Source organism: Hydra vulgaris, chromosome 07 (assembly GCF_038396675.1).
Source record: "Hydra vulgaris chromosome 07, alternate assembly HydraT2T_AEP".
Lineage (NCBI taxonomy): Eukaryota > Metazoa > Cnidaria > Hydrozoa > Anthoathecata > Hydridae > Hydra > Hydra vulgaris.
Window position 1 is genome coordinate 37904250 of NC_088926.1, and position 13351 is coordinate 37917600.

At 27.6% G+C, this 13351-nt stretch overlaps 1 protein-coding gene and 1 long non-coding RNA gene across 2 annotated transcripts; both read right to left on the bottom strand.

Moving 5' to 3' along the window:
- LOC136082751 (dynactin subunit 6-like) lies at nucleotides 1–396 on the bottom strand. Its single transcript, XM_065802174.1, has one exon. It carries the CDS (start codon nucleotides 394–396, stop codon nucleotides 1–3), a length of 396 nt encoding a protein of 131 aa, XP_065658246.1.
- A 2585-nt stretch (nucleotides 397–2981) lies between these two features.
- LOC136082457 (uncharacterized) lies at nucleotides 2982–12693 on the bottom strand. The gene is made up of 5 exons (XR_010639706.1): nucleotides 12632–12693; nucleotides 12434–12464; nucleotides 5323–5416; nucleotides 5133–5219; nucleotides 2982–4057 (listed from the first exon to the last, which is right to left on the bottom strand). It is a non-coding gene; the product is annotated as an uncharacterized LOC136082457 (long non-coding RNA).
- Nucleotides 12694–13351: the final 658 nt, after the last annotated feature.

Consider the following 13351-nt stretch of genomic DNA (forward strand, 5'->3'; position numbering starts at 1 on the left):
TCATTTACTCTTTACTTTCATGTGGTGGTAATTTGGAAGAATTATTGCTAAAAAATCTAACTGAAGTATTTGTGGAGCAGTTTTCTCAAAAGCAATTCTTCTTGAACATTTTTCTCCATATATCACTATATTTTCAGTTAGTTTTTCTTTTCCAGTCAATCGACATATCGCTCCAACAACACAACCATCTGTTACTACAACGTTTGGCCCAATAAATGTTTTGGCTTCAAAAACATTATTGCTATCAATAGAAATCGCTTCTACATGGGCACCAATTTCAAAAACATTGCAGTGACCAATTACTAATACGCGACCAGGATGAGTGTTAATAATAGTAACCTGTTCTTCTATTAAGTTACCATCACCAATTACAATGCTGCCTAAAAAGACAATCATAATCATCAAACTAAAATTAACTAAATAAAAAAAAATCAACTTTTTAAGTTGAAGTTTACTTACTACAGATAATACCAGATAATAAAAGACAACAATAAAATCTGGACATGAATATGATATACTTTAAATGCTGAAGTCTGTGTGATCATGGTAATATCCAGATTTTAGTGTTACCTGGAATTAACTGATAAAAAATATTGATTACATCTTGATTTTTAGCCCATAGTGAAATATTATGAATATAATTTGAAATCACATTGTTTTTGTTAAGGATTGGAGTTAAGATTAGTTTAAGTCTAACTAAAATAACGAAGTGGCCAAACAAAATCTTCATAAAAAAACAAGGATATTAGAGGGTTTAAAGGAAATTGTTTTAAAAAGAGGACTATAGAGGAGTTTAGAGCAATCGTGGCCACTCAACTAACTTTTTAGTGTAACCTTTTAATTTGGGACTTTTCGTTTTAAATTATCATTTTTTCATTCTAAATTGTCACATTAATTTGGCCAATTTTTATTTTAAGTTGGCCAATTTTGGTATCATTTAATCAGCCAAATGAATTCTATGAATTTATTAAGCTGAATTTAATAAATTCATCATAGGTAAATGTTAGAATAAAATCTTTCATTTTTAAATTTAATAAAATCTACTCAAGACAATCAACAACCCACCACTGCTGCTCCAAAACGTGGCCACCACAAAAAGGTCACTGCTGCCAAACGCCAACGCATCTGCGATGCAGCCAATGCTGGGGGCGACTGGAAAGCAATTGCAGCAGTCATGGGTGTCAACGTTCACACAACACCTCGATACATTGTCAAAGATGATATGGAGCGAGGGAAATGCGGAGGGTACAAGAAGAAGAAGCTTACTGAAAATCACCTTGATGCCATACAAGATTGAAATAAAAACTATTGTCAAATGACTTTAAACGAAATCAAAGCCCGAATATACAATGACCTTCACGTAGATGTTGCTATTTCTACGAAACACCGAGCACTTGATGGTCGCGCTTTCTTACCTATAAAGACATTTATTAGGAACCTTTGCAAATGAACACAGAGGTTGAAAAAGAAGCTCAAAGCAACACGTTCAAAACATTTGTGAACTGCTTGGTGATGGCAAAGTTTCAATTTGGATAGATGAAACAAACTTTAATCTTTTCTTTGCACGTTCCAAAGGTCAACCCAAGCGCAATACCTATGCTGTGGCACCTCGTAATGCACCCCAAAATAGAAAAAATAAAAATGTATATATGTATATATATATTTATATATATATATATTTATATATATATATATATATATATATATATATATATATATATATATATATATATATATATATACATATATGTATGTATACAAAAAAAAGTATATAAATATATACAAAAATATAGGTCCTCAAAAAAAATAAGCGTGGGGGTAGTTTTTTTGGTTACTAAAATTATTTTATCGGTTAGTATACATGTTTACTTTTTTCTCTATATAATAATACTGAACTTAATAATAGTAGTGCCAATCCTACCCCTTCATGCGTTTTTTGATACAGAGGTTTTTAGAACCTTTCTACTAAATATTAAATCATAGAAAAAGCCTTTCCTTTTTCCGGTAGAAAGGCTTTTTGATATTTAGTTATCTGTTGGTATTAATTTATTTTTATATTATATAATTAGATAATTTTTTTACTTTGTAACTTTGTTGTGTTGCATTTTAGACTGTAAAGTTTTGATTAGTATTTATTCATATTCTGGAATTTAGTACTATTATTTTACTAATCTCTTTTACTGTAATTTTCATTTAACTTTCTGCTCTTGCTTAAATTTCCTTCTCAAAATGATTAAATCATTTTCTTTCAATTTCAAAATTTTGATTTTACTCACAAAGCTCTCTTTTTTTTCCTTCATATTATCCACTATTTTTGTGTTGCAAATAATTGCTAATTAATTGCTGTTTAATATACAGCGAAATCTTAAATCTTAAATTAATAAAAAAAAACACTTTAAGCAAGAATAAAACTTTTTTAATTTTTTTTTTCTTAATTCAAGAACCCTTCTTTGCACACACTCACATATGACCACTCCTTTCCACATAATATTAGCAAAAAATTTCCCTCTTCCCTTCTTAAATATTTTTATATTTTATTTAGGCTATGAACAACAATGGATTTTTTCAATTTTCTAGTAAAATAACAGTCATTGTTGTACATAACACTTTATTTGTGTGCATTTTTAGTTTGAAGCTGATCGCAGAGCAATGATGATTACTATAAATTCATTTGGTACTGAACTTTATAAAGATGATCGCGCCAAGTTATATCCTAATTGTGATAAGCTAGCTCCAGATGAATTAGCAAGGCTTGCAACGGCTGAAGATTACGACCAAGATCGACAAGTTGCTGATTGTTATAGTGTAAGTAATTGTATAATATCAAAACTTTTTGTTAACTAAAGATTTTAAGAAAGATTGTATACTGGTATTTAGATTTGAAACATTTAGGAAATAAAACTTTTTTATTTCCTAAATGTTTTAAATCTAAATTAATAAATAATTAAATTTCCAAAGATCTAACATAAAGTACCTCACAACTCATCTCACCTCCAACCATTCTAGGCAACTAAAAGATCTAACATCTACCTAGGAAAAGGAAAAAACTTTTCGTGTCATTTTCATTAAAAAAATGATATTAAGGAAAATTGTCCAAACCACACAAGTGTGGAACCATGGAAGTTAAAGTGTAAATAAAAAAGAAATACATAGGCAGTAGGCTGCAGTGTAAAAGGTGTGCAGCAGAGTACAAGTCGATTTTGCATTAAACATTGCATTTTTAATACTATGGCTCTTGGCTTGATTCTAACAACCTTGTACTCTAAGATTTTTATTGTTGAGAAATGTTTTTAATAACAATATTTAATAAAATAGCTATAACATTATGAAGTGGCCTCGTCCTGAATGTAGTGCTGTATGGTTTCTTTTTATGTTGTTTGGATTCATGTTCACATTGTTCAATGCCAAGTGGTTAAAAGGTTTGATTGGCTGAATTAGAAGTTTAGAAGTAAAAGTAGTAACTGGAGTACTGATCTTTTCCAAATTAGAGCTGACTTTGAAAGTGAGTTTGAAAAAATGCGTTTTTTTATCAATGTTGGCAGCAGCAAATTTTTCATTCAGCGAAAATTTTTATCTACTTGTAATTAAATTATGTTTTATTAAGTATACATATTTGTTTTACTTTTGTTCTTAGCACATTTTTTAACACTGAACTCAGTTTACAACTTTTGTAATTTTTTTTTACTAACTATTCATACTTTTCTCAATTCTTCATGTGGTGATACTCAGTGATAAGACCGTTTGATCTTCTTAGAGCTTCTTTAACAAACAGCAAAAAAAAAAAAATCTTTTATCCACACCGGTATTTTTATCCTCTCAAAATGGCTACATACTTCACTTTCTTTCAAATTAAAATTTTCTGCCAGTTGTTATCTCACAAACAGCAATAGATTTATAATGATAAATAACAATTTAAAAACTGAAAAAATCTTTTATGAACACGTGAAAAAGGCCTGTTGGTTCGCTACTTTTCTACTGAAACTATTAAAACAAAACAAACAAAAATTATGAATTTCTTTCTTTAAAAATTTCTCGGCACATTCTTGTCAGTTTGAGCCTAAAAAAAAAAGATTCATATAATGAAGGATTTTACAAACACTTAAAATATGAAACAATAATCTAAAATAAAAACAAATAGTAAAACATAGTTAAACAAATGTATACCACTTCAAAAAATTTAGAAGAAAATAATTTTCTCCACGCATAAATTAAAAAAAAAAAGAAGTCTCTCAGTTCTCTCACTCAACCAGATTTAAGAATTGATTGTAGAATTGCAGGGTATACAAATATGACAGGAATCAGGATGATCAGTAATAGGATTATTAGTTAAAAAAGACTGGAACTAGAATTGGATTGCAACAGAGAGTTCCTGGTGGTGTTGGTGATAAACAAGGTGGTATTTGAGAATTTGTTGGTTGTAAATGTTTGTAATTGCGATGGTTTTAAATGTGTTGGTAGAGTTAGGGAAATTATAAAACTTAGAAAATATTGTAAAACTGAAAACTGAATAATTATTATAACATTAAAAGAGTATATTATAAAAATATTAAAAACAGGATATAGTATAAAACAGTGGATTATGTCGAACGCTTAAGCTCGCTAGAGTTATAGAAAAGTTATTACAATTTTAGCCAGTTATTAAAAGTTTATTAAATTCTTTAAATACACTTTACAGTGATGTAATGATGACAGTGGCTGATTGTGGCTTATTATAGTGTTTAATGTATATATATAAGTGTAGTATATCAATATTATGTATATAATATACATATTTAAGGTGCACCTATGCACCAGTGGTGGTTTGGCTTATTAGCAGATGCTGATGCATAACCAGTATGCTGTTAGCCGTTTATATCGGGCAATTAATCCGCTGATAAGTCTGCCGATGATTACCGATGACAGACTAGAAGGTCGTGTCATGTCTGATGTTAGGTAAATCTTATATATATATAAATATATTTTACATCCCTAATATTATTACATTACCCTTATATATATATATACATTAAACCCTATTATTAGCCATAATCGGCCTTTGTCATCGGTACATCACTAACACTTTATTAAAAACTAAATATATTTATATGGTACATCACTAACACTTTATTTTTCACTAAATTAAATTAACGTACTTTCAATTTTTTTGTACAATGTTGTTAGTGTCTTGGCAAAATCCAACAAACAATGTTGAGCAAAACCAACCAATGGCAAATTCAATTCTACAATAATTGAAATAGTAAGCTACAATATAAGAATTCTAAAGTTTGTACAATGTTATGATAAAAATAATACGTTAATTTTATGAATAAATAGGATGAGCACCTCATTTCTATTCAAACAACTCATCACCTTGTATCAAATGTTTTTATAAAATATTTTCAAACCGGCATGCTAAATATTTCACTGTTACATGTTTCTAAAAAGTATACAAATGTTATCCAGTGTTTAGACTGATTTTATTTAAAAAAAACACCCTAATATACAAACCTCATTTTCATCCACAAAACATTTATTTAGCAGATAAATCATAAAAAATGTATCTGCTAAATACTATTAACAATATAATTATCATATAATATAATATTATATAATATGATATAATATTACATATTATTAAATATGTGAAACAAACTGGACACATACACAAAGAAAAGAATTAACTATTTTAAATATAACATATGCAAAGAAATTTCAAGCATTTCAAATTTGAAGTTTACCAACCACATAAATAACTACACCCTTCTTAATGGGGCATCAATTACATCTCAATTTGTGTATGGTATGTTACCCTCCTTGTTATTTGCCAAAAGAGCCAAATGAGTATTGATGTATCCTACAGAGACCGTTCCATTGTGAGACCATTTGACAACAACAAACTAGGACATTATGAATAACTAAACTTATAAAAATTTACAGATTACAAATTTTGGAGGTACAAGTTCTCAATAAAATGTATACCATATTGACAAATTATAGTTATAGATGCACTATTTTACTCATTTTACCTATTTTATTTTACTAATTTTACATATTTTATTCATTATATATATATATATATATATACAGTGGCGGCTCGTCAATTGGGGCCATAGGGGTCCGGCCCCACCTATATTTATTTAAGATAAAATATTTGATTATGTTAATATGTATTTTTATATATACAAATATGCAATTATCAGCCTAAACTATTTGCAGACAAGTTTTATAAAAATAAATAGTTCTAAGTTAGTTCTAATTTTAAACTATTTTAATTTATAAGTAATACGTTTATTTGCAATTAATTCAAAGTATTGTAGCGTTGTTTTAATTCATTGCCAATAACGGATGGGCCGATTTTCACTGGCCCTATTTATTTTGTTTATAGTGATATTATTTTTAATGCGCGCGCAGAATTTATTGTGCTTTCAGATGGGACGAAAAAACGCACCTCAGGGCCTCATTGAACTGGCCCTTAAAGAAAAGAACCATAAAAAACATCACGAATTTTAAAAACTTCATACACCATTTTTAATTCTCGATTTTAAGAGTGAAGAATTTAGTTTAGAAGTTTTGTTGACTCAATAAGGTACAGTAATATTAAGAAACTTTATAACATTAAATGTAAACATTTATTTGTAAAAATAATGTAAACACTATACATTAGTTAATATTGGAATTTCATTATGAATATTAACAGTGTTTATATTGCAATATTAACAGTGTTAGTATTAGTTTCTTAAACTGGATATGTAAATAAAAAATTTACGAAGTAGTTATTAGGAGTATAAATTAACAGGAATAAGAACATGGCAAAAATATGATATTTAAAACAATGTAACAGAAATTACTGGTATAAATGTTGGTCTGACATAAACATTTAAAGAGATACAGTTAGGTAAAAGAAATTAGTTTTTAATATTTTTCAGAAACTAGATTTTCTAGGACAAGTCATTTTATTCTATAATTATAAACAGGAATAATAAAAATTATAAGATTGGAAATTTTATAGTTTAGAAAATTGATTTTAAAATATCATAGAAAAGTCCTGCATTTTTTTTATTATCAACAATCTTATACATTTTATAATACTTGTTAGTAAACTACATTTTTCAAACATATATTGTTTTATTTATTTTTAAAAAAGTTTTTTTTTTTTTCTTACAGAGAAAAAAATTGTGGCTCAGCCATATTAATGATGATCTTGATTTGTGTATTGATTGGCAAGTATATATGTTGTGACATGAGAAAGTTTAGTCATTTCTACAAATATAATAAGAGCTTCTTGTTCTTTTCTCAATGAGGGATTGCTAAAGTTTATTTCTTCCAAATAGCTTATGTATCATATTCTGTGGCATAATGAATCAGCAATTGAAAATTGTTTACATTGTTTGGTGGCAGTTTAGTCATTCTATCTTTTAAGTTGTCAATTGGATTGACGCTGAACCAGAGCCAATATCAACCATGATAATAAGCATTAAACACAAGTTTTAAAGACTTGATTTTCAAGTAAAGATTAAAATTAGTCAATATTATTATTAGTTCGATACAACAAAGGTACAAACAACAGAAGATATAAAGAACATTTTTTTTCGATCACAAAAACTCTACCACTAGTGGTACTGTTGCATTTCATAATATATATAAAAATATACAAAGTTTAGATTATTTAAAAATGTTGGACATTTACCATTGCCATCGAAATAAAAAAATCAGAGTGTTTTATTGAAATGTTTTTTTTTTTTTGGTGGGGGGGGAAGGGGGGTTGGGGGGATGAATAAAGCTAAAGTCAAAGAACTAAAACTATATAAATATTTATGATTGCTTACAAACAGATATTAAGTTTTCATCTTTAATTACATAAAATTGTTAAAGCATGTAAAGACAATGTAAATAATCTTAAGAAGTTCACTATTATTTATGACTGACATTCTAAATGTTGTATTTAAGAATTATGGAATTAATTAACTAAAATATGTGTTGTATTATGAAAAGATTCTTTAATAAAATTTTGAATCATGCCAAGTTCATATATTCTAGTTACAATATAGTTTAAAGTTATCTTATTACAATAATTTAGGTTCATTAATAAGATAATTTAACATGAACAAAATTGATAGTTTATTGGCAAAACGTTTCTCGTCATTGGGTCTTCAAGAAAAACTAGAAATCAAAAATCTTGGGGCATACCAACTAAAAGGTGTTCGTATAACTCAAGTTGGTGGTAAAAAAACACGAACACTTTGTGTATCATGGTTTGAAAAAAAATCATCGTTAAGTGTTAGTTGTTTTGTTTTTATTGTGTTTTGTTTGGTGGCGAGAGCTTGTGGGCAGAAAATGGCTGTAAAGATATGAAACATCTTTCTGAGCGAATACAAAAACACGAATCCAGTAAAACACATATAAGTAATTCGTTGCAGTTTCAAATGCTCGGAAAGACAAACATTTTATCGACAATTGATGCTGGATACAGTCTTAGCATAAAAAAACATAATGAATTAGTTGACAAAAACAGACATACATTATCGAGGGTTATAGATTGTATAAAATTTTGTGGTGTACACGAATTGCCCTTAAGAGGACATGACGAAACTATTGACTCAAATAATCGAGGGGTATTTTTAGATATGGTTTCATACACAGCTACATTGGATAGTGCGTTTAGCGATCATCTTAAAGATTCAAAAGTAACAAAAAATACTTCGAAAACAAACCAAAATGAGATTCTAGAATGTATGTATAAAAAGTATACATAGAAGAAATTAAACGTGAGATAGATAAAGCAAGATTTGTTTCCTTGCAAGCAGATGAAACAACTGATGTATCTTGTCGTTCTCAGTTCGTCATTATTTTGCGTTATTTAAAAGGTTATCAACCAGTTGAAAGATTTATAGCATTTATTGATTTTCAGGATAGAACTGCTATGGGTCTTACAAATGTATTAAAAGAAGAATTAAGTTGTTTTGGTCTGAAGGAAAAATTAATTGCACAGGCATTATGATGGTGCAGCAGTTATGAGCGGATCAAGGAATGGAGTCCAAAGTCTAATGAAAGAAGTTTACCCAAAGGCCCATTATGTTCACTGCTATGCACACCAATTGAATTTAGTTTTGAAAAAAGTTTGTTCGTCGAATAAGCAAGTAAGAACATTTTTTTCTACTTTAAGTGGATTTGGCGTGTTCTTTACATCCTCGCCAAAACGAAATGATTTACTTCGCGAAATTACTTTTAAACAGATACCAAGAGTTTGCGAAACACGATGGAATTTTCGTTCAAAAATAGTTACTTGCATAAAAGAAAACAAAGCAAAGATTGGGGAATGTTTTAATAAAATTATAAACGATGAAGGATGGGATGATACAAGCGTGTGGCAATCTGTTGGGTTCAAAAAATGTTTGGAAGATTTAGAGTTCAACTTTTTTTTATCTTTTTTTTATTCAATTTTAGTTGATGTACTTTACAATATATTGCAATCAAGTAACAGCAACACTATTACAATCAAGGAGGCTTTTGAAAAATTTGAGTTATCTATAAATTTTGTGCGAAATAGCATCACTGATAATGTTTCTGGATCGATTCTTAACGATTGCGAAGAAATGCATGAAAACCGAATGAAACGAAACACATCAATCGAACTTCTAATAGAAGATGCTAAAGATGCTTGTGATAAAGTTATTTACGAAATTAGCGACAGGTTTAGAAGCATTAAAATATTTAAATCATTTTCAATTTTGGATCCGAAAAATTTCAAATTTCAAATCATATAAAAATATTCTAACAAACTATCCAATGCTGAGTGAAGTTAAGTTGATGAATTTATATGAAAATGCTGTTTTTAGTGATATTGGCACCATTAGTGCCCTATCCCAGTTTATGCATGAAAATAACTTGATTGAAACATTTTCTGAAATATCGAAGTTGATAGAGATTGTTTTAGTCACACCTGTGTCTACAGCCGATGCTGAACGGTGTTTTAGTACTTTAAAAAGAATTAAGACACTATTGAGAAATTCCACAGGTCAAGATCGGTTGAATGCATTAGCTGTACTATCAATACATAAAGATTATTTGCAGGATATTGATCAGTTTAATCAAAAAATAATTGAAATGTTTTCTCTTATGAAACAGAGAAGAGCAGAATATTTGTATAAATAATATGCTTAAATCATTGTTTTTAACATCATTCTTTATTTCAAAATATATTATACCTTTATGAAAATTATAGTGTTAATCGTATTTTTTTATATTTATGACTTACTTCAAACTAACTAAAAGTTTTTACCATAAAGTTAGAATAAAAAAAAAATCTAAAGAAGAAATATCAAAATCTGTTCAAATCATAATGCACCACTATCAGGGCAGTTTTCAGTCAGTTTTCAGTCAGTTTTTGCTGCTTTTTACGTAGGTTTAAAAGATTCAATGCCATTAAATACTTATGCTTTATTTTAGGAGTATGCTAGCGCTTAACTCTCTCAACCAATCAAAAAACGCTAGCGACCAAAAAATTCCTCATAAACACCTAAGTATCAGTTACGCTGACAGTGAGTCGTTGCGATATTTTTTGGTTAATATTTGCTGGCCCCACCAAAGTTTATTGTCACCGGCCGCCAGTGTATATATATATATATATATATATATATATATATATATACATACTAGCTGTTGCGAAAATTGGCCCAAAAAGTAAACTTAATTTAAATGGAAACCACCTAGACCATATATCCATTCTAGACCATTTATCAGCATGGTGATAAAAATCTAAATGGTTTCTATTTACTCACACATGTAAAATAGAAAATGACAATAAATAAAATGGTTTGTGATGAAATTTAACACACAAAAGATATAATTAATCATAACTATTTGTTCAATTTATAAGGTTGTGAGAAAAGAAAAAATCAAACAAAATGGCCCTCTTATGCTTCATCAAAAAATAATTGATTAATAATACTAAATCATGTTGTGAAAACCTAAAATCAAATATTAAATAAGTTTCTTTCCATTCATACCATAGCAGATTATTTAACTAAATAGCCAATCAACAGTACAATGTACAAAAATTTTTTTTATGTAGAATCTTTTTCAAAATAGATAACTTAAATTTTCAAAAATGTCAACGATCCAATGTCAATGATGCAATAACGTTTAATAAGAAAAATAAATGATATACAATAATGAATCACGTTGTAAAAATATAAAATCAAATCGTTAAGTAAGTTTCTTCCTTCTCATTCCGCACCACTGCAAATCGTATAACTAAATAGTAGTGCAAAGTATAACCTTCAGTACAATGTATAACCTTCAATGAAGATATTTACCTGAAGTATTCTGTAAATTGTCTGAATGTCAAAGTTAAACACCAAGCATAAAATAAAAGGAAGAATGTGACAAACATTAAAAACCTGAAAATTAATAAAACAAACTTGCATTGTTGGAAAAAGTGTTTTAAATATTATTATTTAACACACATGTATTCCTTCGAATCTCATGTATCCCTGTTCGATGAAAAAATACAACTATAACTTTAGTTAATAAAATCGAGCAATTTGACATAATTAATAAACAATGTAGAGATAAATTCAATCAAATAGAAACTCGTACGTGCTACGTGTATCAATCAACAACACGATTTACACGAATGAAACTAAAAGCGTTCTCAAAAAAACAAGCAAATTACAAAAACATTGCTTTTTTAAAACAGTTAACTAAATATTAAAACTATTGAATATCTTTTTCTTTAACGAATATAAGTTCTTATAATAATCTATAGAGATCATGTCTCAATTTATTAAACAGTTTTAGCAAGTACATATAAATATGCTACTACTATTTTAAAAATAAAATTTGTAATGAACTGATCAAACATAAAAAAATATAACATCGACATTAACAACCTTACAACGACAATCAACATCATTCTTGGTTTATTATATAAGTCTTCACTGTATTTTAAAGTGTATATATGTTGTACTTTAGCAAGTATATATATAAATATGCTACAACTACTATAAATAAAATATAAAGTATAAATGTCTGAATAAAAGAATAAATTTATAAAGAATAAGTTATCGTGTATTTAACACATGTGTATTTAAAGGCCCATGTATCCCAGCAAGATAAAAACAAATAAAAACGATAACATTTCAACAACCAACAAAATAAGTTTACAATAACAACCAACGTTAACCTTTTATAAAATATAACTTCAATGTATTTTCAAACACTTATATCAAGCATACACAAATATGCCACTACTATTATAAATCTCCACTACAAAACATAGATATTGAAAGGTATACATTTCTGAAAACAAAGAATAAATTCATAAAGAATTAATTAGTGTGTATTTAAAGCAATAGCAATTAAATAGCAGATATACCAAGTATACTACTACTACAAAAACAAAAATTTTATTAAAAATAATATAAAGCTAATCAAATCCTGATTTAAAACTTACTAAAGAACCTTTAACCAACAACAACAATCTTCTTTTATAAAAAAAAAAAATTTTACTTTTTACTTAAATTAAATTTTTAAATGAAATGAAAATTACAGTAAAAAAGATAGTTAAAATAGTATTTAATTCCAGAATATAAATATACTAATCAAAACTTAAAACGGTGTGTTGAAAAAAATGACAGCTTATGAAACTTACTATACGGAACAAACCAGTCTAAAATATAGCACAACACAACAAAGTTAGAAAAAACATAGTAAAAAAAATTTAAATAAAAAAAGAACAATTATGTAATCTTAACTTGAAAACAGTAAAGTAAACAAAAAAAAAGCAACCTAAACAAAGCCATAAAACAAAGCCATAAAACAAATAGCTGTGACCAAGTCGAATCTTGCGTTTTCTTTATGTAAAAAAAAAATGGCTGATTTTAAAAATTATCGCATTTTTGCGTTTTTTTTTATAAAATATATATATTTATATAATATATATATATATATATATATATATATATATATATATATATATATATATATATATATATATATATATATATATATATATATATATATATATTTTATTCACAAGTTTTAAAAAATTGTGAATTTTCTTGATGTCACATTTAACCTCTCTGAAAATTCATATAAGCCTTTCAAAAAACCAAACGATGAACTATTATATATTAACATTGACTCTAACCATCCACCCCAAGTTCTAAAACAAATCCCGATTTCAATTAATAACAGACTAAACCAAAACTCCTCAGATGAAAATGTATTTAATTCCTCTAAACGAATAAAAAGAATACAAAAAAACGAAATAGAACTAGAAATGTAATTTGGTTCAACCCCCCATATAGCAAAAATGTTTCTACTAACATAGGAAAAGTGTTTTGAAAATTGGTCAATAAGCATTTCCCGC